General features: G+C 50.7%; 1 protein-coding gene across 1 annotated transcript; it reads right to left on the bottom strand.

Moving 5' to 3' along the window:
- Positions 1 to 1353: 1353 nt before the first annotated feature.
- LOC123639617 (endoplasmic reticulum transmembrane helix translocase-like) lies at positions 1354 to 12176 on the bottom strand. Its single transcript, XM_045553616.1, is given in 28 exon segments — positions 1354 to 1358; positions 1627 to 1748; positions 1750 to 1808; positions 1892 to 2003; positions 2232 to 2374; positions 3142 to 3338; positions 3419 to 3533; positions 3603 to 3760; positions 4457 to 4553; positions 4631 to 4674; positions 4677 to 4829; positions 5008 to 5048; positions 5050 to 5102; positions 5637 to 5762; positions 6916 to 7026; positions 7102 to 7277; positions 7669 to 7826; positions 8225 to 8345; positions 8423 to 8560; positions 8645 to 8771; positions 9001 to 9056; positions 9178 to 9307; positions 9797 to 9903; positions 9982 to 10051; positions 10145 to 10258; positions 11442 to 11562; positions 11703 to 11893; positions 11999 to 12176. Coding segments are annotated over 28 exon segments (3195 nt in total). The 5' UTR covers positions 12149 to 12176.
- Between the last annotated feature and the right edge of the window lie 13247 nt (positions 12177 to 25423).

Below are 25423 nucleotides of genomic sequence, written 5' to 3'. Positions count from 1 at the left end.
TAATAATAAACATTCTTCATGTTCGAAATAAGAGCTCATAAACAACTTTCCTTCAAGTGCTCCTCTTAGCTCAGCACCTTTGCGTGCGCCCGTTTCCTTACAGTCAGTAGTGTATTTCCCTTTGCTTGTATTTGCTTGCCGGTAAATAGTTAATAACTGACTCTGGAAAAAATAGAAAAGAAAAGAAAGAAAGAAAACCCCCGATACCTCACGTCTGCTGACTTCTGTTGTGCAAATGCTACCACGGTTAAACTCAAACTACCAAAGCGCGGTGTCACTGGACACAGAGTCGGGAAGATGTGCGCGCACGCTGCACCAGCACCCGGGCTCCACAGCCCGACCGCCGCGTCGCTTCTCCAGCTCTCGCGCTGAAGCGGCGTGCTCTCCCGGCCTGCGCTTCTTCACATTATACATCTTTGTAACGGTATTTTCCACACTCTGCAATAACTTTATTACATGTGCAAGAATGTGCACTACAAGCACCTTCCATTAACTGTCGCGCCCGCGCCCACCTTATGGGGGGCTTGGTCCCCAGCCCCAGGGACTTCTCCCCGCCCCCCAGGCCCTGTGGGGCGCATGCAAAGTATGGGGTGGGGGTCCCGATGCCCCGCTGACCCTGCCTAGTCCCCCAGGCTAGACCCCTGGGGAGCCTGGCCCCGCGGTGGCCCCTAAGGAGGGGGCGGCGGTCCCGCGATGCAGCTGCATCCGCTATGCTGCTGTGCATGGGGCCCCGGTGTGCGGCTCGGACGGGGCGGTCTACACCAGCGCCTGCCGCCTGCAGGAGGCCGCCTGCCGCAGTGCTGGGCACCTGGAGCCAGCGCCCCCCAGCCGCTGCACCCTCGGTGAGGACCCCACGCCCCGCCCGCCTGCCCTCGGCCCCCGCCGGCCGTGCATCCATCCTTTCATCCATCACCTCCCCGTCCTCCCTCTCACCTCCCCTCACCTCCCCGTCCTCCCTCTCACCTCCCCTCGACATGGGCTCCTGGTTCCTTTCTGCCTGTTTGTCCCACCCCCCCTTCCCTTCTCCCACTTATTTTTTCTCCACAGTGCCCCCCACTCCCCCAGTCCCTGCCCTGGTCTCCTGCCCTCTCCCACTGATCCCCCGCCTTGTGACGCCTCTCACCTCCCACGTTTGCTGCTCTGGGCCACATATGTGCTCCCCTCCCTGGGTGCCGCTGGGCTGCCTGCAGTCCCGATCCCCTCCCCCACAGCGCCCTTCCCTCCAGAGCAGCCCCTGCCGTCGGCCTCTGCGGCCTACACCCACCCCGATGACCCAGGCCCTCTGGACTTGGGGCACCCGCAGCAGGATGTGAAGCTGAGCGGAGCCGGCCCTGAGGCGGTGGACTCAGACCCCTAGCCTGAAGGAGGGTGGGAGCACAGGTGAGAGCTGGGCCTACCCCCAACCTCCCACCTGCCCTGGCCCCAGACAGGCAGTGGGAGCCACTCAAAGAGAGGGGTCAGCCTTGGAGTTTCTGGGGGGATCCGGTTTCCCTCCACCGCACACCCCTCCCCCAGCACACACTGGGGAACAGCCCCGTGGGGGACAGGAGCCCCGAGCCTGAACCTTCCTGAGGGCTTGACCCGGGGACAGACCCATCCCAGGAGGCCAGTGAGCCAGCGACCCACAGCCAGGCCCCAGCCGAGCCCCAGTAGCCTCAGGGCCACTCACCTCCACAGGGATGTCCATGAGGCCAAACTGGCTGTTGAAGTCGGGCGAGGAGCCAAGGAGCAGGCTGATAGCCCGGAGTCACTACCAGGCTCCACACCAGGGGCTTGTTCTCGGGAAGGCTCTCCATGAAGGGTGGGCCCTGCAGGGATGGACAGCTGGCTGCATGTGGTGGGTGCTGGGTGGGCAGGTGGTGTGTGCTGGGGGCGGGGAGCCAGGCCTCACCTTGTAGTTGATGGCAAAGGTGGCCATCTGCATGGCCATGGCCATGATGCAAACGGTGCTGTTGACCAGGCTTGGCTCAAACTCCTTGTACAGGTCCACAAACGGCTCTTGCCTGCAGGGATGCGTGGGGGTCAGGGCTCCCTCTCCTGCTCACACACCCTCTATGGCTCCCTGCTGCCCTGGCACAGAGCCAGGCCCCTGCTTGGCTGACCACACTGGCCTGGCCTTGTGTCCCTCCCTGGCCCAGATGACCCACAGGCTCTCCCATCAGTGTCTGGGCATTCATCCTCCTGCCATTCCTGACTGCAGGGGCATTACCTCTTCTGGGGGTGGCACTCACTTCTCAGAGCTCCGGGCCTGGGCCTCCCTGTACAGGTAGACAAGGCTCAGGAAGTGCACGAAGAACTGGAACATCATGGTGAGGATCGTGTACAGGTTGAAGATGTTGGGTAGGGGACGCTCTCGGGAGAGGGTCTTGAGGGGCTGCAGCGGCAGGGATGGGAGGTCAGGGCCTGGCTCTCCCAGGGGACTGCGGTACCCACTCAGCAGGCAGTAACCCCTGCCTCCTTGGAAGCCTCATGCAGAGAGCGGCCACCAAACCCTGTCACGAGTCCACACCAGTCCCCAGATCCCTGCCCGCCTCTCGGCCCTCCCATCCCAGGGCCACTTTCCTGGCCTGGGCCCTGCTGTCTACGCTCTCCTTGGCAGCCACAGGGGTCTTAAAATCATGAAGCAGATCCCACTCTCCCTGTTCCAAACCCTCCCTGTTCCTGTTGCACTGGCGCAAACCAAAGCCTTCCCCGGAGCCCACGGGGCACTCATGGTCCAGGCAGCCCAGCACTTACCCTCTCTGGCCACCGGGGCCTCCCTGCCCCGGCCTGAGTGTCAGTGCTGCGTGAGCCTCCCTGGCTGTCCACCAGGCCATCCCCTAGAGCCCACGACCCACTGAGGGTTTTTACCCTTTTGAGGAATTGTACCCCTGACTGTCCCCTCCTTGCCTATGGGGCTCTGTGTGGCCCACTCGAGACCTCTGCCCACGGACAGTGTGGGACCTCAAGCTGTGCACCTCGGAAGGGTCCGGGAGCCTTGGTCTGCACTGTACTGCTGGCACTGCCTGTGCCACCCGGGCACGGCCCCCACCTCTAGGCCCTGGACCCCTGTCTGTAACTTGGGGATGACAGTTGCCACGCCTGAAGCAGCCCGGCCTGGCTGGCCCACACATCCCTGGCCTCCCAGCACCCGTGGCCCACCTTGGAACGGGAGATGAAGAGGAAGCAGCCGGCCAGCAGCAGCCCCTGCAAGGTAGCCTGGAAGTCGCTGAACTTGACTCCCTCCAGGTAGAGGACGCTCTGGCTGTAGGCCAGGATGAGGGCGTTGAGCGCTAGGATCTTGAACATCTGCAGTGTGGTCACCAGTGTGCAGCGGCCTTGCTTGATCACGTGGCAGACTGCGGGGTGGGAGGAGGCGAGTGTGGGTGTAGGGTGCCAGGCAGGGTGGGCGGGGGGTCAGGGGCAGCGTGGGACTCACTGCACTGGATGGACGAGAGCTTGGAGGTAAAGGGCGCGGCGATGCTGGCGTCCCCCAGCTTCACGATGGGCGTGCTCTCGTCCTCGAGATCACGAAGCACCTGGCTCAGACGGTCCTGTGGGGGTGGGAGGCGGTGAGCCCTGGCCAAGAGGGGGGCACCGATGGCTGCCCTCTCGAGACTCACCTTCTGCGAGGCCGGCTTCTCCTCAGGGGGCGGGAGCCCCGACTTCTTGGCTGTCCTGGAGGTGGCCCTGATGCCACTGTTGTTCAGGGTGGGGCTGTCCCGGGGCCGCCGTCGCTGCTCAACAACCCGCTCAGGGGCCTTGGCCAGGAGCGCCACACCTGGGGGGCGGGGGCGTCAGGACCAGGAGCAGGCTCCACACCGGGGTGCACCAAGCTCTGCAGCTTGTTCTCATGCAGAACTGTCCCCAGACCTCCCAAGGAGACCCCGGAGAGCATCCATTCTGCTTTCCAAACTACTTAACAAAACAAACCAACAAACCCCCCTGCAAATCAAATAAGAAACACACTGATACTTAGATGGGTCAAACCTAAACTGATTTCCAAAGAAATGGACTGCCAAGAAACACAATTCTAGAAGGTAAATGGCACTTCATAAACGCTTGACTAGACGAAGCAGATAAGTATGGGAAAAGCACAAAAACCACATTAGGTTGATCTTTAAAGTTGAATTGAACACCTGTGTCTTCTTGACAGCAGCCCGGAGGCCGTGACCCCGCGGCAAGCGCTTCAGCTCCTGGTTTTTGGAGTCACCTTCCCCACTTGTCCCCCCTCTCCCCGGCCCGTGGCCTCCACCTCTATTCCTGGACCCTCACGTCCCTTCCTGCCTTCGAAGCCCCTAGGACCCCCTGCCCTTGCCGGCCCTTCCCTCCCCTGTGCTACTTGCTGCCTCACAGGAATGAATGCCCCGGGACTGTCCCTGTACAGGGAGAGCTGGGTCTATCTCTCTGGCTCAGTGACGTGTCCCTTAACACCAGGTCTGAGGAGGAAGCAGCCATCCCAGGCCACGGGGCTCACCCACATCAGCGTGCTTCCGGGCACCCATGTCGTTGGTGCCGTCCCCGCACATGAGGGTCACGTAGCCCAGCTCCTTCAGGCTGGTGATGACGAACTCCTGCATGGGCAGAGACGGGCTGAGCAGGGCCTGTGTGCCTGGACGCTGTGCCCCTCCCCCCAGGTCCCTGCAGGCACCTTCTGTGTGGGGGCCACTCGGGCGAACACCTGCATGTGGGGTTGAGGCGGGGCAGCTGCTGGGGGTCGGCCGCCTGCAGGTGGGCCAGGCCATCGCCTGTGAGGCACAGCGCATGCTCCAGGGCCAGCGCCTTCGGGGACCCCTGGGCCAGGGGCAGGACAATACTGCCGTCGATGGAGCGCCACTCGCACGGTCGGCCTGTGGGGCAGGCAGGCAGGGTCAGGGACGGGGGCTCAGCTGCCCAGGCTTGGAGTCCCCCACATGAGGATACTGCGCTGCTCACTCAGGCCTGGTACACAGGTGAGCTGCTGGGATGGGAGCTGTTCTTGGACTCAGGGTCCCCTGACGCCCCCTCCTGGCTGTGCTGGGGCCTCACCTTGCTCCGAGGGAGGCTGCAGGATCAGCGTGTGGGCCTTGCTCCTGGGCCACGTGGCAGGCAGTGAGCGGGTTGTCTCCTGTGATCATGACCACCTGGGGGAGAGAGGGGCAGAGAGGTTCATCAGGGCGGGCCCAGCGGGGCAGAAATCCAGCCTGGAGACCTGCTGCCAAGTCTCCTAAGGCAGGCCAGGGCGGGAGGTCCCGGCCCTCCAATGGAGACCCTGAACAGACTTCCAAGGACCACAATCCACCCCCACCCAGGGTGTTTTGCACAAAAGACACACATGTCTGTGTGTCCTTCGGAGAACACCCATAGCTTTTATTTGCAATGCAGATTAAGAGCCAGCCTCTGGTGTGGACCCTCTTGGCTTGGTATCTGCTACCCAGGGGAACATTTCAGCAATGAGAAGGAGGGGAGAGGGGCTGGCACAGGTGAGTCCCAAAGAGTCCTCGGGCCAGGACCAGCGTAAGCACCTGAGCTATAATCTCGCTGGGCCAAAATCTGCAGTCTACTCGCTGTAAAGACCTGAGTGCCCACCCCCCACTGCCTGCCCCGCTGTGAGGCTAGAATTGTCACATTCCTGCCTGTTTGACTTCTCTGCAGGTGGAGCCCAGCCTCGTCCATACCCGGTGGGACGCGTTCTGGATCTCCCTGATCACGGCTTTGGAGTCGGCCTTGAGCGGACAGGAGACCACGATGAAGCCGACGAACTTGAGGCCACACTCCAGGGCCTCGCGCTTGACCTCCCGGGCCTGTGGGGGGACACAGGTGCCCTCATCATCTGTCCCTCCCGCCACTCCCTCTCTGCATTTGCTGAGCTCTGACCACACACTGGGAGCCAGGGGGACAGCGGACACTTCCTCAGCAAGTACAACCTCCTGTGACGGTGCTGAGTACAGGGGAGGTGAGTGAAGCTCCTGTCCTTGCAGCAGGGACATGCTAAGGTCAGGAGGAGAAAGGTGCTAGGCACCCTTGAGGGACGGGGTTTGGCAGCGGCTGGGTGGCCTGGACCCCCCACTGTACCTTTACCTCCTAGCTGTGGACGTGGGCACATCATGGAGCCCCCCATGGCTCAGCTTCCATGTCAACAAAGTTGGGACTCTCCAAGTAATGGGGTTTGGCCATGTCCCTGACGTACCCTCCACCACATGCCAGAGACTAGGCAAGAACACTCCTGCCTGCAGGGAGTTCACATTCTACCCGAGGACAAACGTGACAAAGAAAGTCATAGACATCAGAGGGCTGGGAGCCACGGGGGAGATGAAGGTGGGGGCAGGGCAGACAGGATCAGGGGATGGAATCGGGTGGGGGGTGGGCGGGGCGGGAAGGCCTCAGAGATGACGGCTCTGAAGGGGGTGAGGGCCCGTGCCACTCGGGAGAAGGGGCTCCGGTGCAGGAATGAGGCGGCCGAGAGCCTAGGCCTGGCCTCTGCACACAGCACTGCGACCTGACCTCACGCTCTGGAAAGATCCCGCAGCTGCAGGGTGCAGACTGAAAACGGAGCAGGCAGACACCGGTAACCTGGCAGACGTGTCAGCAGTGGGGACCGGAGGGCGGATTTGTGGATGATGGACACGGGGTGAGGGAGCTGAGGGTGCCAAGCTCTTGCAGTCACCAGGTGGTTCGGCAGGGAAGGAGCAGGGTGTGTGGGACACCCCAAGGTGGGGGCAGGCGAGATCTGGGTGTGCTCTGCATGACGTGGCCGTGGAAGCCAGGACAGGATGGGCCCCCATGGTAGGGGACTGAGGACTGAGTGCCACTTGGGGCCTCCGAAGGAAGAAGCTGAGGTGGAGGACGAAATTGCACCCATGGCACCCACTCACCATGGAGCTGTAGGGGACAGGGGGTGGACTCCAGGGAGGAGCTGACGGCCAGGCACATGGTGGGGGCAGCCCGGGTCCTTACCTGCTGGTGGGTAAGGTGCCCCAGCTCCTTGTACCCCAGTGCCAGGACGCGGGCTCCTTCCTGGGAGATCTCAGTGTGGATGTGGTGGTAGTCGGGCGGGCACTGGGCGAACTGCAGGGAACGCAGGGGGATGTCACCCACTGCCCCACACCTCCTCCCCACCGCCCCGGGCCGCGGCTGGCTCACCATGGAGTGCAGGGTTTCGGGGGCCCCCTTCACAGCTGCGATGTAGCAGAGGTCAGTGGAGCCCAGCTTCTCGTACGAGGCAAGCACAGACATCCGCTTCAGGGCACTGGCAAAATGAAAGCGCTGGTGAATTTTCAGCCCCTGAGTTTTAATACTTCTGGGGAATACTTTTTCATCTGGAAACAAATAAGTACGAGTCCTGAGGGGCTTTGCTCCAAACAGGCAGCCAAGCCCCCATCTCTTCCCCCGGCCTCCCCACCTCCCTCCTGCCTCTCCCCGGGCCTGCTTGGGGGGCTCTGGGCTAGAGAGGGGGTCAGAGCTGGGGGACGTGTGGTCGGATGACCCTAGCACTATGGCTTCAGCCAGGGAAGGCCAGATTCCAACCCAGGGGGATGCCCAAGGACGTGCCCTGCCCTGGCTCTGAGGTGAGCCTGTGCCCACTCGTCTGGGGCAATGCCAGAGTCGTGGGCCTGCCTGTTCCCCAGGTGTCTGAGGGGTGCGGCCCGCCTGCCCGGGCCGTGAGAGCTGGTGGCTCGCCCTGGCTGGGCCTGAGGCTCCAGCCCTCACCTTTGGTCAGTGTCCAGTCCACAGCGGTCAGCATGGCCTTCTCGAGGGGGTCACCCACGAGGGTGCCGTCATCAAGCTGCACGAGGGAGTGGCATGTGGCAAGGGCCCGGTGTGTTTGTACTGGGATGCTGGACACGGGGGTCATCTCCTTCCCATCTCTGCAAGGATGGGGTAACCGTTGGTTACCGGGCGGAGGCAGAAGGGTGGAGCTGCACCTCTCCCAGGGGAGGGACCCGCATGGAGCACTCGCCTTGTGTCGGTCACTGGGGGTCTCAGGCTGGGTCTTTGTGAGACCTCTACCTGCCTCACAGATGTCCCCGAAGTCAGGCATCGCGTGTGTGGGTCACACGGCCAGTGTGGGATGGAGGCTGGCTGGCTGCTCTAGGCCCGAACTGAGCCTCCATGCCACCGCCACCTCTCACCCTGGGGACTTTAAGGAAGCCCCAGGGGACAGACCCCCTGAGGCAGGCCCTCACTGCGGGGGCTCGGGCTGTCCCTAGACCTCCCAGAAGCCCCCTGCTGGGCAGCCCCCAAGCCCAGGGCCCCTGACGCTCACCTCAGCCCAGCCACGCCGCGTACCACCAAGCTGTCACTGGTCAAGGTTCCCGTCTTGTCAAAGCAGCACACCTCGACCTTCCCAGCAAAGGGGATGCGGAAGGGCTCCGTACAGTACATGTCTGGGGACAGGAGCTGGCGTCAGGGGTCCTGCCAGGCCCCGGCCCGCTCAGTGCCCAGCCACACCCGACACACTCACAGAGCTTGGCCAGGGCGATGAGGGAGGTGCTGACGGCCAGGGACAGCTCGATGGGCAGCTCAGGGGGCACGACCGAGGTGAGGATGAGGGTGCACTCCAGAAACAGCTTGTAGCGGTTCCGGCTGGGGTCCCTGGTGCCTGCAGAGACAGGGCCTGCCAGCCTGGGGCCTCAGAGGCGGGGTTACAGGGGCCGGTCGGGGCCGTGGCCGGTCGGGGCCGTACCTTCAATCCACACGTAGGCGGCAGCAGCGATGGCAAACACCAGGAGGAAGAGGATGAAGATGAAGGTCTCCACGTTGTTTGCGGTCACCCGCTTGACCCCAAAGAGGATCGTGCGCAGCAGCTTGCCCTGGAGGGACAGAGGACACCTTTCTGCTGTCCGGGCTCCCACCGGAACCTGAGGCCTGGGAAAGCAGGCCTGGTCTTGGGCTGGCCTCTGCACCCTGGCCCTGGCCCAGGCACTTGCTGCCAGCCCGAGCCTGTGGGCTGGATGTTCTGGGGTCTGAAAGGGTGATGGCTTGAATGTCCCCCGCTCACCCTGGGGCCCAACCTCCCCAGATCCAGGCAAGGCCCCACACCTGGGACGTGTTGAATCCAGTCCGCAGGACGTAGGCCACATACCCGTTGTCGACCGCTGGGGAGACAAGCAGAGCCACTGTCATTCCTGCCTCCTGGTCCTGACTCCCTCACGATCAAACAGATGTGGGAGGAGGGGGTGGAAGCCAGGACACCCCAGACACCCACGAGGCACCTACGCTTCAGGCCTGCGGTGGCTTTCTGTGGGGGGATGTGCTGTACCACCTTAGTGCCCCCAAAGATGACGTGGAGCCGGGAGTCAGCCTGGAGGTCCAGCACCCGGTCTGGGCTGAGGTCTTCGATTGGCTCCTGGGGAGGAAGGTGGTGAACCTGGATGGCCGGGGCCACTCTGCCTCCTTCCCCAGCCCTGGAGAGCTGGCCCTGCAGCTGCGATGAGCCAGTCTGACCTCATGGGGCTCCCTGCCCGACCTGGCGCATCCCACCCAGGTCCCAGGCCCCACCCTCACCGGGGGCGGCATCCCGTCTCCTCTCGCCCTGCACTTGCAGTTCCCACTCCCTGTGACCCCACCACACCCGCCTCTCCCAGGACTCACCCCCTCTCTCAGTCCACCTTGCTCTGACACCCCCGGGCACCCACAGATACCCTGGCTGCCCTTGGCTTCTCTCACCTCCTTCCTTCCCACCACCTCCCAGTTCCTCCTGTCCACTGCACTCACCCGAGTCCACCCGCCTCCACCATCTGCACCTGGGTGGGATCCTGGCCCAGCCACTGGCCCCCCCTTTCCCGGCCTATTTCCTCCCAAGTAGCTTGAGGACCCCCCACCTCCTGCCACCCACCTTCATCTGCGGCATCGACTCCCCAGTGAGCATGGCCTCGTCCACAATGCAGCGGCCCCTCAGCAGCAGCACGTCGCAGGGCACCAGGTTCTCCTGCGGGGAGCGGCCTGCAGGGCAGGGCAGGAGGGTTGGTCAGAGGCCCCGAGGCAGGGCTCCCACCTGGATGGAGTGGAACTGGGCCTCACCGATGGAGACGATGTCCCCGGGAACAATCTTGTCGCTGGCGGTGGGCCTCCACTTGCGGCTTCGGTATACCTGGGTGGTGAGGGGCGGCAAATGTCACCACGGAAGACGTGCCTGCACTGTGCCCACCCCCAGACTGGGCAGGACTCTCTCCCCCGCGTGCACCTGGATCACGTGGGGCTTGTTGCCCATCCTCCGGATCTCCCACATGTTCCGCAAGGCCTCTGGGGTGTGGAAGCCCCACCTTGACAACTCTGCTCGGGGCATTGCAGGCCTCCCCTGGAAAACGAGGAGCCGTGGGTGGGTGTTGGGAACCTGGGCAAGCCTTCAGGCTCCTTTCTTCCGGGCCTCACCTGGGGCAGACATGCTGCCTGCCCACAGCCCTCTGCTCTGCAGGAGCCCGAGGAAGCTTCTCAGTCTACCAACAGGCTCTTCCGGCAGTTGCGGTGCTGGTGTGAGACAAGAACCCCGTCATTTGCTTGGGTGACATGACAAGTGGAGGAGTGCCTGACTGAAGTCGCACAGAGGAGGCCTGGGCAGCTGGATACTGGCTGCAAATTCCCCCAGGGGCCCAAAAGATGGAGCCTGAGCCCCACCCCCACTGAAGCTGGGAGTTCCTAAAAACTGCTGGAATAGAAGCCCTGGAATGCAAGGAGCTGGGCCCAAGGGGGTGTTCTGCTGTCAACCACGGTCATCCCCATCCTGCCCTGTAACTGGATGGACATCCCAGGCCTGGGATGTGAAAAACATGAAGAATGACCCTACTGTTATGAAAACAAACAGTGACAACAGAGCCCCCTCCCGCATCTTGGTGGGCACCTTTGCATGAGCAGGAAGAATGGTGTGAAAGGGAACGTTGCTGTCCTAGGCCATTGATGTGGGTGACCTCAGGGAGGGGAGATGGGTAAGTATTTCTTATAAATCTTCGTATTAGATCAATAGTTGTGGTAAACACAGTTGTAATCTACTGAAAAGCAATTAAGTGAGGAAGAAGCCCCTAGGAGCTCTGTGGGTTTCCAGGTTGAGGACCATTGCTGTGGCGGCCAGGATGGGGGCCCTGAAGCTAAGCCACAGCATCTGGAGCCTAGCTCTGCCCCTCCCAGCCGCGCCAGCACTCGTGGTTTTGGTAAAGATTAAAGGAGAGAGCATGTGGGCTGGCAGGGGTCCTGGGCCTGTTTTTTCCGCCTGGTGCTGTGTTGACGTCTTGGGGGAGTAACACCTTGGTGATGCTGATTATATTTTTAACTTTTGCAGTTTCAGCCAGAGACTCAAAACCAAAGCCAGCATCAGCCATTCTGCCCAGTACAAAAGAGAAGCCATCAGGATCACCAATGTCTTTATCACCATTACTGAAACGCTGACATATGTCTGAGCAGAACAGTGAGGACTGAAACCTAAGGAATTTAAGATGAAGAGGGGAAGTGCAATAACAAGAAAACAAGGACGAACAGCCAACTGTTACTGGGAAGGGGCCACGGGCCAGCTCCCGCCAAGAGTGGCACACTCGGGGTTTCACGCCACAAGGCAAGGGCTCCAGGCCCTCTGGGGGTTCCTGCCAGCAGGCAGGTTTGGGGTAAACTAAACTAGAGCATGTTTTGCAAACAGCGCCACGTTCACCTGGCATGTCTGGCTAAAAAGGCGGCCAGGATGGGCCTCTGTCTCCGCTTCCTGAATGGGAAGGGGCAGGAAGGCCAAAGGACCCTAAGGGAAGCCAGGAACTCACTTGTTGCTCCCAAATTTCTTCTCAGCTGCTCGGATCTCTGAGTCTTCCTGGAACCCTCTGTTGCCCTGATAGTATGAGAAGGCATTTCCCACCGGAAAGGCCACAGGGAGGAACTGCTTCTTCTCCAGGCCATCGTAGGAATACTTAATCTTCTGGAATTCAAAGGACAGCACCTCAAGCCCGTCTTCGCCCTGAGTTAGAAGGCATGTGTGTGGCAGAGGCTCCTGACCTGGGTGTCAGTACCTGGAACTCCCACCCAAACCACTGCTACAGGCAGCCTGGCATTCGGTCCCTACCTTGTCACGGTACAGGGCCACGAGTTCGGTGGAGCCATTGTTGGGGGTTGGTACCACCTTCACAAAGGTCGCTTTGCTGGGGTCATACTCCTGCCAGAGGCAAAACATTGCTGTTGAGTTCTTCTCAGCCCATAGTTTGATGGCCCGCATGGGGAGATTTTGGGTGCAGAGGCCTCATGGGCATGTTCCAGAATATGCCACTGGATGCTGGTCAGCCACTCCCCAGTCCATCCCAGGGACAAGCAACACCACCTCGCTGTGCCTCTGGTCCTGTATCTTTTTTTTTTTTTTTTCTTTTCAGGCAGAGTCTCACTCTGTTGCCTGGGCTAGAGTGCCATGGCATCAGCCTAGCTCACAGCAACCTCAAACTCCTGGGCTTAAGCGATCCTCCTGCCTCAACCTCCCGAGTAGCTGGGACTACAGGCACATGTCACCACACTCGGCTAATTTTTTATATTTTTAATAGAGATGGGGTCTTGCTCAGCTGGGGTCCTTTATGGCAACAAAAACAGTCTAAGACACTTGTCCACGGTTAAAGGAAAGAAAAGGTCACACTCAGGGCCAAGCACTTTGGGAGGCCAAGGCACAGCAGGAGGATTGCCTGAGGCTACAGTTTGAGACCAGCTTGGGCAACATAGTGAAACCCCATCTCTACAAAAAAAAATTAAAAATTAGCAAGGTATGGTGGTACGTGCCTGTAATCCCAGCTACTCAGGGGGCTGAGGCAGGGGTCGCTTGAGCCCAGGAGTTGGAGGTTCCAGGGAGCTATGTTTGCACCACTGCACTCCAGCCTGGGCAACAGAGTGAGACCCTGTGTCTAAAAAAAGAATAAAAATTTAAAAAGAAAAGAAGTTTGTTAGGCTCACAGTACTGCAGGCTGTGCAAGAAGCTTAGCACCAGCATCTGCTGCTTCTGATGAGGGCCACAGGCTGCTTGCACTCATGGTGAGTGGGGGAAGGCACAGGGGAGCCAGCATGTGCAGAGATCACATGGCGAGAGAGCAGCAAGAGAGAGGGCGGGGAGATGCCAGGCTCTTTTTAACAGCCAGCTCTCATGGGAACTAATGAGAAGTCCCTCATTAACACAAGGAAGGCAGCACAAGCCATCCATGAGGGATCCGACCCCGTGACCCAAACACCCCTCATCAGGCCCCACCTACAACATTGGGGATCAATTTCAACACTAGATTTGGAGGCATCAAACAAACCAAACTATAGCAACAGCATTCAAGGTCCCGTCTCCCCTTCTGCCCCACATATGTGCTTGCTAATCAGATAAACTGGTATGGTTCAGTGGGTATATGACTTTGCCAAGCACCCTGTAGTGGGCTGAACAGTGCCTCCCCTAAAAGATACGTCCACGTCCTAAGCTGCTGAACCTGTGAATATCACCTTACTTAGAAAAAGGTCTTTGGAGATGTAATTAAAATAAGGATGTTGAGATGAGATCATTCTGGATTTAGGGTGGGCCCTAGATCCAACAGCAAGTGTCCTTATTAGAGATACACAGAGGAAAGAAGAGATTGAGGTCGTGTAAAGATGGAGGCAGAGACTGGAGGAATGAGTGTGGCCACAAGCCAAAAAATGCCAGCAGCCATCAGAAGCTGGAAGTGGCACCAAAAGATTCTCCCTCGCAGCCTGTGCAGGGAGCGTGGCCCTGCCAACACTTGGATTTCAGACCTCTGGCCTCCAAAACTGGGAAGGAACACCTTTCTGTTTTTATCCTCCTGGGTTGAATTTATCCCTAAGCACTTAAAAAAAATTTTAATGTTATTGCAAATGAGATTGTTTTCTTGATTTCTTTTTTAGATAGTTGGTTATTAGTGTATACAAATGTACTAATTCTTACAGGTTTATTTTGTGTCCTGCAATTTTATTGAATCTGTTTGTAAGTTCTAACAGGTTATTATGTATGTGCGTCCTTAAAATTTGTTATATATATTGTCATCCCACCTGCAAAGAGAGACAGTTTGGATTCTTCCTTTTTGATTTGGATTTTTATTTCTTTTTTTGCCTAACTGCTTGGGCTAGGGCTTCCAATACTATATTGAATAGTTAAGTGGGGAGGGTGGGCAACCCTGCTGTATTTCTGATCCTAGAGGGAAAGCTTTCAGGTTTTCACTGTTGATTATAAGGTCAGCTGGAATCTTATCCCAAATGGCCTTTATTGTGCTGAGGTCCATTCTTTCTGAGCCTAATTTGTTGAAGTTTTATTATGAAACGATGTTGAATTTTGTCTCTGTATCTTATGAGATGATCAAATGTTTTTTCATTCTCTTATGGAATGTCACATTTATTTATTTGCATATTTTTATTAGAGATTGGGTCTCACTCTGTTGCCCAAGCAGGAGTGCAATTGCACAATCACAGCTCACTGCAGCCTCAAACACCTAGGCTCAAGTCATTCTTCTGCCTCACCCTACTGAGTAGCTGGGACTACAGGTGCGTGTCACCACGGCCAGCTGATTTTTAAATTTGTTTGTGGAGAGGGGGGTCTCACTGTGTTGCCCACATTGGTCTCAAACTGCTGGCCTCAAGCAATCCCCTTGCCTCGGCCTCCCAAAGTGCTGAAATTACAGGGATGACCCCACATGACTGGCCCTAAACCAGTAATATCTGATGTGTAAAAATGATTCTTCAAACATGAATAAGAAAAAACACTAAAGAGAACTCTTTAGGCTAAAATATTGGATGTTAGACAAAGACTCAAAGTCATATAAGAAAACAAAAAACTGCAGAAAGTGTAACTTTTTGGTCAATATAAAAGCCAGTATTCTTGTACTTTTGTTACCTAACACCACTTTTTGTTTCCTGTATGATTTAAAGCACAAATGCATAAAACAGTAATTATAAATCTATTTTAATTAGAACAAAACATATAAAAATGTAATTTGTAACAGTAATGATATAAAAGAAGTGGAGGTGAATGCAATCAGTATTTTTGTGTGCTATTGAAGCTATGTTGGTATCAATTAAAATTGGACTATTCTAAATTGGTGATAGTAATTTCAATACCCATGGTAATCATTAATAATATCTAAAGATCTCAAGATATACTCAGAATGAAATGAGAAGGGAATCAAAATGTTTTACAACAAAAATCAATGAGACTCAAAGACTGTAATGAAATGGCAAAAAAACATAAGACACAGAAAATAAAGAGCAAATCGGCAAAAATCAGTCTTGCCTCATCAACTATTATGTTAAATATAATGGACTAAACACTCCAAATCAACATGCAGACATTGGCAAAACAGATTTAAAAAACACCACAGGATCCAACTATATGCTGTTTGGAAGGGATTCACTGTACATCCAAGGAGGCAGAAATGTTGAAAGTGAATGGAAAAAGATATTCCACTTAAATAGTAACAAAAACCGATGTGGTGGCTACAGCAATATCAAACAAAATAGACTTTAAGTTAAAAAAAAGCAACAAGAGACAAAGAAGGGCACTATGTATTGATAAATGGAGACATTTATCAAGATTAAATATTTGAAAATATATACACACCAAACAAGAGACCCCACAATATAAAACAGTGACTGAATAGATGAGAGAAACAGAGTTCTAGGATAATACTTGAAGAATTCAATATCCTACTTTCTATGATGAATGCAACATGTAGTCTAAAGATCAAGAAACAGAGGACATGAGCAACACTATAAACTACCTAACACATTTACGTAACAATCTACCAAATTACAGAGTACATTTTCTTGGGTAAATATGGAATATTTTCCATAATAGACCATATATTATGCAGAAAAACAAGTATCAATAAATTTAAAAAGGTAGAAATCATACCCCTATCTTTTCCAAACACAAGTGAATGAAGCTGGATAACTTACAAATTGCACTAAAGGTTGTTTCCTATCTTCAGACTAGGTTGCAAGAAAGGCCTGTTGGGGCTGGTCTTTTTTTCCTAGTCCTTCAATTCTTCCTAACTAAGAAGGATCCCAAAGTGGCAGAAAGAATGGTTGCACATGTCATTGAAGATGTTCCTATATTGCCGGCCGGGCGCGGTGGCTCACGCCTGTAATCCTAGCCCTCTGGGAGGCCGAGGCGGGTGGATCACTCGAGGTCAGGAGTTCGAGACCAGCCTGAGCGAGAGCGAGACCCTGTCTCTACTAAAAAAATAGAAAGAAACTATCTGGACAACTAAAAATATGTATAGAAAAAACTAGCCGGGCATGGTGGCACATGCCTGTAGTCCCAGCTACTCGGGAGGCTGAGGCAGGAGGATCGCTTGAGCCCAAGAGTTTGAGGTTGCTGTGAGCTAGGCTGACGCCATGGCACTCACTCTAGCCCAGGCAACAGAGTGAGACTCTGTCTCAAAAAAAAAAAAAAAAAAGATGTTCCTATATTGCTCACATTGAAGAAATTACTCTTCAGTGTGAGTGGTTTCATGGTTTCAAAATGAACTGGGATGAAGAATTTCCCACATTCTTTACACTTGGGTTTCTATCCAGTATACATTCTGTGTTTCAAAAGGTTGTGTGAAGGCTTTCCCACATTTCTGACATTCACAGGGTTTCGCTCCACTGGAAGTCCTTCCATTATATTCACATCCTAGAGGAGAACTGAGGTTTGCCCACATTTTTTACAGATTTCACTGCAGCAGGAGTCTTGTCTTTGATATGAATTAGGTTAATGGAAGGCTTAATCACAATGTTTACATTCATATGTTTGCTCACCAGTGTGAGTTCGTGTGTTTTAAAGAAACTGGAACTGGGGCTTAAAAAATGTTTATATTCAAACAGTGTCTCTCCAGTATGTATTATTTCATGAATTCAGAATAGAAATTATTTCTGTATTTTTTCTGTGATCACCTGAAGCCTTATTGTTCTCTAAAGGCAGAACCAAGACCATCCTAGAGAAATGAGAGAGATGCTATAGAAATGAAACAAATTTTAACACCATCAATTTCTTGTGAGAAAAACTCTTTCATTTCCTGCCTTATTACACAAAATATCGCTACCATTTCATGAAACACAAGGTCAAATCTGGATGAGATTTTCATAAATAGAGGCACCCTCAAAAGGTTTTTCTTCTATTCTCATTAACAAACATGAGAAGCCAGGAGGCCAGTGGTGGCGAAATTGTAAAAAGAAGCCCCTGGCCATGTTGTCTTGAAAGACTCCGGACTATTACAAGTACTTAAATCCAGGTAGTTGAATGAAAATATTCCTTTGTAGAAGTATTAGTTTCAACTTGTTTGCATTTTTCCTTTTACTCTCTGTTCCATTTCTTGGGTCTAGGAAGTTAGAGGGAAGTTAGAGCTCAGGCATGAGGAAGAAAAGATGGCATCTCTCAGACCTCCACAAAATCCCTGTACTCATGAAAGGGTTTATTACACACGTACATGAGATCTCAGCGAGAACAGGGCAGGCTTTCAAGAAGTTGTGAAATGGCTTCAGAGAACAAGAAAAGGAACCTGGCTAGGGATTTTTTTATTGAGGTTAGAGAGTGGGCTAGTGTGAAAATTCAAGCACACAGGCAAGGGCTTACGTGAATTGGATGTCTTACCAGCACCAAATGAGGGTGCCTACCACATTCAGATGTGAAGTACAAGGTAGAAAAGGAGAAATGAGGTTTTAAAGCAGTCATCAGTCAAACGTTAATAAGATGAAATCAGAGACTTCCAGTTTCTAGTCTGACAAGTAAGGCACATAGAAGCTGTCAATTCCATCCATACAAGTAAAAAAAATGAACAAACATAAAATCAATTACTCTTCTCAGAACCGTTAAAGAATTGAGGGTCACAGGGCAATATTCTGTCTCCAAAATTGGAACAACACACAGGAAAAGTAGCCATTTTGTAATATTCCCAGAATATTATGTTCTTCTTAAGAGGCCTGTCCTTAATCTATTTCAACAAAGCCTAACCTAAGTCTATTTGCCAAAGCCCAAGTGACCTAAGGGGAGGGACTGAGAAGCATGTGTGAAGGTTAACAGTTTTTTGTCTTCCCAGCACTAAATACATGGCGTCTTTGCCGACACCACTTCTCCAACTCTCTTGACACCAACTAGGTGTCCCAAAATTTAATTCAGTTAAATAAGTGCATGAAATTAGTCAGACTCTACAGGTTAAAGGCTCAGTCCAAGAAGACTACCCCCATGTCAAATGCCAGCCACAACACAAAGTGCCCAGGTTACCCACACTTCTATATGTCCAACGACACATCTGCAGGTTTCCGCAACACCCCTCACTGTTGAATAATTCAATAGAATGTCTCTCAGGACTTGGTAGAATGCTTTACATAATAGCACAAGTTTATCAGAAAGCATACAACTCAGGATCAGCCAAATGGAAGAAGTGCATACATCAAAATATGGGGAGGGGTGGAGAGCTTCAGTGCACTCCCCAGGTGGGCCACTGTCATAGCAGCTTGATGTTCATCAGCCTGGAAGTTCTCAGAACCCCATTTATGGGATTTTGTAGAGCTTCATATATAGACATGATTGATTAAACCACTGGGCACTAGCGATTAACTCAATGTTCAGATCCTCTTTCCTCCCCAGAAGTTGGGGGCTGGGTCTCAATGTTCAAAAGTGGAACTTTGTGGTCACCAATCCTCCCCCTAGGGTTATCTAGGGGCTCCAAGGGTGGTTACTTTACAACCGAAGTGGGTCCTTCACCCTTATTGCTTGTGAAATTCCGAGGGATTTATGATCCTGGCGCTAGGAACTATACACAAACACCAAAATTTTTTTTATCATACCACAAAACATCACAGTTCAGGGGCATAGGCTCACTAAAAGATTGAGATTACATCACTGGATTATAACATGTTTCCTCTCCACTCACACCTTAGTAGTGTATCATTAGGGTTTCTATTTAAGAATAGTTGGGATACAATGAAAGAATATTCTATAATTTCTTTCTGTACATTTCAGACATTATTTAAGAACTGTCTAGAAAACCCTAAAGCTGACAGGGGAGAGAAATGAAAGAAAACCAAATGAAATTTTATCCCCTGACATCTAAAGCTACTGAAAATAGTAAACACAGGATAAACCTAAAACCTCACAATAAGGGCCTATCCACCTCAGTTTCTTTTCCCCAGCACATCTTGTCTAGTTTTCAATAAAAAATTACAAGAAATGGTAAAAGATTTTAAAAAATACAGTTACAAGGGATGGGGCAAGCACCATATCTAGATTCAGGTATAGAAGAGATATTGGGATCACCAGATCAGAAACTTAAACCAAGCATAATTAATATGCTGAGGGTCCTCACAGAAATAGTGAGCAACATAAAAGAACTGGTAACTTAAGCAAAGACACAAAAATTGTAATAAAGAATCAAAAGGTAATGCAAGACATAAAATATACTACTACAGAAATGAAGAATGCCCTTTAAGGTTCATCAATATAGTAGAAATGTCCAAAGAAACCAGTGATCTTCAAGAACTGTCGATATAAGCTTCCAAACCTGAAATTTCAAAGAGAGAGAGAGAGAGATAAAAAAAAAAAAAGAACAAAAAGGACAGAACAGAACATCCAAGAACTGTTAGAAAGTTATAAAATGTGTAACATACACATAATGGCAATAACTAATGAAACAAAAAGAAACAGTAGAAATGACTGAAGCAATAATGACTGAGAATTTCCCAGAATTAATGATAGGCACCAGTGCAAATATCCAGGAATCTCAAAGAATGCCAAGGAAAATAAATGCCAAAAAATTCACACTGAGGTATACCATATTCAAACTTGGGAAAAATCAAACACAAAGAAAAAATCATGAAAGAAGTTATGGGGGTGGGGTGGTAAATCCAACACCTTAGTTATAAAAATGTGTGGGAATTAAATCAGACTCTTTTCAGAAACTGCACAAGCAAGAAGAAACTGGAGTAAAATATTTATTTATTTTTATTTCATCATATTATAGGGGTACAAAAGTTTAGGTTACATATATTGCCCTTGTCCCTTCCTCCCCCCACTCCCGAATCAGAGATTCAAGCGTGTCCATCCCCTAGTGGTGCACATGGCACTCATTATGTATGTATACACCCATCCCCTCCCCCCCCCACATCTGCCCGACACCTGATTAATGTTATTCCTAAATGTGCTCTTAGGTGATGATCAGTGAAACCAATTTGATGGTGAGTCCATGTGGTGCTTATTTTTCCATTCTTGGGATGCTTCACTTAGTAGAATGGGTTCCAGCTCTATCCAGGAAAATACAAGAGGTGCTAGATCACCATTGTTTCTTATAGCTGAGTAGTTGGAGTAAAATATTTAAAACATTATGAGAAAAAATACCTCCCATGTAGAATTCTGTATGGAGAAAACAATTCCTTCAAAAGCAAAGGAAAAATACAGGCTTTCTGAGACAAAAAAAGAAAAGAAAAAAGGAAATTTATCACCAGTGTATCTGCCTTGAAAGAACTGTTAGAACAAATTCCTCACAAAGAAGAAAAATGAAAAAGAAAAGTTCAGCTCTAGAGGAGAAATAAAGTTAAAATAAAATTTGTTTTTATCATTCTTAATCTGACAGATGAGAGTTTGTTTAAAATACTAACCAACAATGTATTTGGTAATTGTAGCTTATGGATAAGTGATATGTATGGCAGCAATGTTCCAAAAGACAGGGAGGGAAGAACTGGTAATGTTTACATCAGGGACTTGCAAAACCAGTGAAGTAGTGTAGTGTTACTCAAAAGAAGACTTGAGTTAGTTGTAAATGTATACTGCAAGCTCAAAGGCAATCACTAAAACTGTTAAAAAAAAAACAACAACAACAAACTATAATTGATATGCTAAGAGGAGAGAAAAATGGAATCAGGTAAAATGCTTAATAAAAGCAGAGAAGGTAGAAAAAGAATGGAAGGTGGAAAAGAAAGAACAAGTAGAAAACAGTAAAAAGGTAGATATTAACCCAACTAAATCAATAATCACATTAAACATCAGCGGTCTAAATACAACAATTAGAAGACATATATTGTCATAGTGGATAAAAATAACACCTAATACATATTCTCAAAAAGAAACTCATGTTAAATATACAGAAACTGATACATGAAAAATAAAGGCATGAAGAAAGATAAAGATATAGCATGCTAACAGTAATAAAAAGAAAGCTCACATAGCTATATTAACTTCAGACAAAGCTGACTTCCTCGCATGAAAATCTCAGTGACAGAGGGGTGTCGCATAATGATTAAATGGTCCATTCACCACAAAGACAAGGCAATCCTTAGTGTGTATGTACATAAAAACATAGTGGCAAAATAATGAGGCAAAACTAATAAAACTGCAAGGAGAAATAGATGACCAACTAGTACAGTTGGAGACTTCAACACCCCTCTATCAGTATTAGGAGATGGAGCAGGCAGAAAATCAGGAAGGACACAGTTGAAATGAACAACACCATCGCACAATGAGACTTAACTGAAAAACAAAATACTTCAACCAGCAACAGAATATACATTCTTCTCAAGTTCGCATAGAACTTTCCCCAGGACAGCCCACATTCTGGAACATAAAACACATCTTAACAAATTTGAAAGCAGAGAAGTAATACAAAATATGCTCCCAGACTACCATGGCATCGACCTAGAAATCTGTTAATAGAAAGATAGCTTGAAAACCGACAAATATTTAGAGATTAAACAACATACTTCTAAATGGATCAAGGAATTCTCAAGAGATATTAAAAATTATTTTGAATTAAATGAAAATAGAACTTGCCAAAATTTGAAGAATGCAGCAAAAGAATAGAGAAAAAATTATACTATTGAACACATTTACTACAAAAAAAGAAATATCTGTAATGAATAATTTGCATCTACCTTAGAAAACTAAAAGTAGAGGAGCCAATTAAACCCAAAGTAAGTACGAGACAATAAATAACAGAAGAAATGAATAAAATTGTGGGAAATCAATAGAGAAAATTTTAAAAAAGCAAAACCTGATCTTGTGAAAAGAACAATAAAATTGATAAATGTCAAGGTAACTGAGAAAATAAAAAGAAAACAAAAATTATTATCTTTTTTTTTTTTAAGTCAGGGTGTTACTCTGTCACCCAGGCTGGAGTGTAGTGGTGTGATCATAGTTCAATGCAACCTTGAATCCTGGGTTCAAGTGATCCTCCTGCCTCAGTCTCCTCAGTAGCTGGGACTACAGGTGCATGCCACCATGTCCAGCTAACAAAAATTATTATGACAAATGAAAAGGGGGACATGAAAATACATAGACATCTGACAAAATGCAATATCCATTTATGATAGCAAAGTAGGAAGATAGAGAAACTTCCTCTTCTTTAGAATCAACACCTACAAGAAATCTGCAGTTAACATCATAACTGAATGGTAAGAAACTAGATGCTTTCCTGGTAACATGAGGAACAAGGCAGGGAAATACCCTCTCACCATTTCTGCTTAACATTGTATTGGAAGTCCTAGCTAATGTCATAGCACAAGAAAAGTAAATAAAAACTATATAGATTGAGAAGAAAGAAATAAAACTGCCTTTGTTGCATATGATGATGGTCTACATAGAAAATCTCAAAACATCCACAATGAGAAAGAACACTCTTGCAACTAATAAGAGATTATAGCAAGGTTGAAGTATACAAACTTAATGTACAAAAGTCAATTACATTTTTTAATAAAAATAAAAAATTATTATAAGGATATAAAGATAGGTGGACAGCACAAATTTAACCTTTCAAAATATTTTTGTCATGTGCATTGGTAAGCATTACAGTATCCTTTGAAAAGTGAAAGTCTTCATTGGTTATGGTGGATCACTCTGATAATCTTGGCACTTTGGGAGGCTGAGGCCAGATGATCTCTTGAGGCCAGGAGTTGTATCCCAGCCTGAGCAACAGGGAGATCCTGTCTCTACACATGAAAAAATTAGCAAGTCTCAGTGGTGTGTCTGTAGTCCTAGGTCAGGAGGCTGAGGTGGGAGGATCGCTTGAGCCCAGGAGTTAGAGGCTGCAGAGTGCAGTGAGCTATGATCATGCCATTGGACTCTAACCCAGCCAACACAGGCAGACCAGGTCTCCGAAAAAACAATCTCAAAATTTAACTTCCCTTGCTGTAGAACCAAAAGTGCCATATTATTCATTAAGCATTAATTAAAGAAAAACAGAATAACTACTAAGATCATCAATATTACAAGAAACATTGGATTGCTCAAGAAGGGAATGATTTAAATAGAAACACTTTAGATTTTCTCAAGTAGGAAAGCTGTTTCTCTTAGACAATTGAACCATCTGTGATTTGTTCAGGAATATTCCCCCGAAGGCCTCTGGTCTCCCTGTGAAAGCCTAATGCCCAGAAATCAAAAATCTATTTATGGCCAGGCGCGGTGGCTCACGCCTGTAATCCTAGCACTCTGGGAGGCCGAGGTGGGTGGATCGCTCGAGGTCAGGAGTTTGAGACCAGCCTGAGCGAGACCCCATCTCTACTAAAAGTAGAAATAAATTATCTGGACAACTAAAAATACATACAGAAAAAATTAGCCGGGCATGGTGGCGCATGCCTGTAGTCCCAGCTACTCAGGAGGCTGAGGCAGTAGGATTGCTTAAGCCCAGGAGTTTGAGGTTGCTATGAGCTAGGCTGACGCCATGGCACTCACTCTAGCCCAGGCAACAAAGTGAGACTCTGTCTCAAAAAAAAAAAAAATCTATTTGCTACTGCCTGTTTCACAAACACACATGAATGGGTCAGATGTGTCGCCTTTTCCTCCACCCCAGAGGGAGGAAGGAGAATCTGAGCAAAGTACAGAGATGATCCAACCTCATTACACATACAGAGGAAAGAAAACAGGGTGGGTTTTTTAAACAGGACAAGGTCACCGCCCATAGGTACAAGGATAGCAGTTAAGGTCCAGGCCCAGGGATCCTTCCATCTTGGAAGGAACTCTTGGGAAAGAGTCTCTTATCAGAAATAACTAGCAACAGACTCCAGCAAAAAAAAAAATATAAAAGCTTTGTTTTTACCCCAGGGCGGGGTCCTGGTTCGTAAAGAGACCACTGCGTTGGTGCTCTGGGACTTGGACCCTAGCTCGAGCTAGTCAATAAAATAAAACTCCTTTGCCTCTGCAGCCTCAGTGACTCTGTCTTTCTGTTCCTGGGGCCGAGGGGAACCAGCTCTAACATTTTGGGGGCTCATCCGGGATCCCCAAAATCCCCCGGAACAGAATCCGGATCCAAGGAGGAGTTGAAGTGCTGAAAATCCGTACGGTGTAGGTAACTGGGACCTGGGAAATGACCGGCAGAAGACTTAGGCGGACGCACTGGTGGGTCACCGGTCGGGAGTGACAGGAGACGTCCATCACCCCCTTGTCTGTTATTTGTTGTTTCTCTGTCTGTCTTCTGTGTTCCAGCCAGCGGGACGCAACCCCGAGAGGGGGCCACTGGGCAGAAGTCTGTCAGCCAGCTGGGTCTCAGGCAGTAAGAAATTCCGTACGACGTGGAATCCCTACGGTGACCAGCAAAAGGCCTAGGCAGATGCGCTGTTGGAAAGCCGCTGGTCGGGAGCGAAGGGAGACATCCCTCGCCCCCCTGATAGGTTTTTGGTGTGGGCCAGTAAGGTCCGTCTGAAAAGGGTTTTTCCAAGCAGTGGGACGCAACCCCGAGTGGAGGCCACTGGGCAGAAATTCAGAAATGGTGCAGCTCATGTAAAAAAAAAAAAAAGAGAGAGAGAGGTAAAGTCTGTCTGTCTGACTGAGTGAATGAAGTGTGACTGTAAGGTTCCACGGCTACGGCTACGGAATCTGAGTGGGTCCTAACCTGCAGTTCTGTGGCAACGTCGTACGGCATAACGGTGATTCACTCCCCTAAAAAGGAGTGACCGGGCCCGGGCTTTATACGGGTACACCTTAGCCAAGACCGCGCCTAAGTTCCCACGAGGGATGCAGCCAGGCGGACACCTGAGAGAAATTCCCTTCCCCGTTTCCTTTGTGAGCATGGGACAGACTCAGACAATGCCTCTGTCTATTCTCTGAGAAAGCAAAACCAAGTAAATCCATTTGACGAGGAATCCAAATGGCAGCTGGCTAAAATCTCTGTTGTTTGTTGCTTCTTTGTTTGTCTTCTGTCTTTCATTAGCGGGAGGCACCCCTAAAGTGTCGCGCCCGCCTCGCCAGCAAGGAAAACGCGGCAACAGGAGTTCTTCTACAGTGCTTTATTGGGGATCCCTCTAAGCTTCAAGATGCGGAAGACCCTGAGCACAAGCTCTCACACAGTAATATACCCTCAGGGAAACAGGAAGTAACAGTGATAGGCCACAATCAATCACAAGCGGTCACCAATAGGCCAAGCCAGAAAACCTCATATGCATACTTATGTAACAGACCTACAGATGTACTACGCATGCGCCACACTTGTTTACCTCAGCCAGGCCACCGGAAATCGGCGCCATCTTGTAATGGCGTCCGCGCTCCCCACATCTCCCCCTACTTTAT

The sequence above is a fragment of the Lemur catta genome, chromosome 1 (genome assembly GCF_020740605.2).
Source record: "Lemur catta isolate mLemCat1 chromosome 1, mLemCat1.pri, whole genome shotgun sequence".
NCBI classification, from domain to species: Eukaryota; Metazoa; Chordata; class Mammalia; order Primates; family Lemuridae; genus Lemur; species Lemur catta.
Note: the sequence above shows the minus strand (reverse complement) of the source record. Positions and strands in the feature narration are given on the sequence as shown.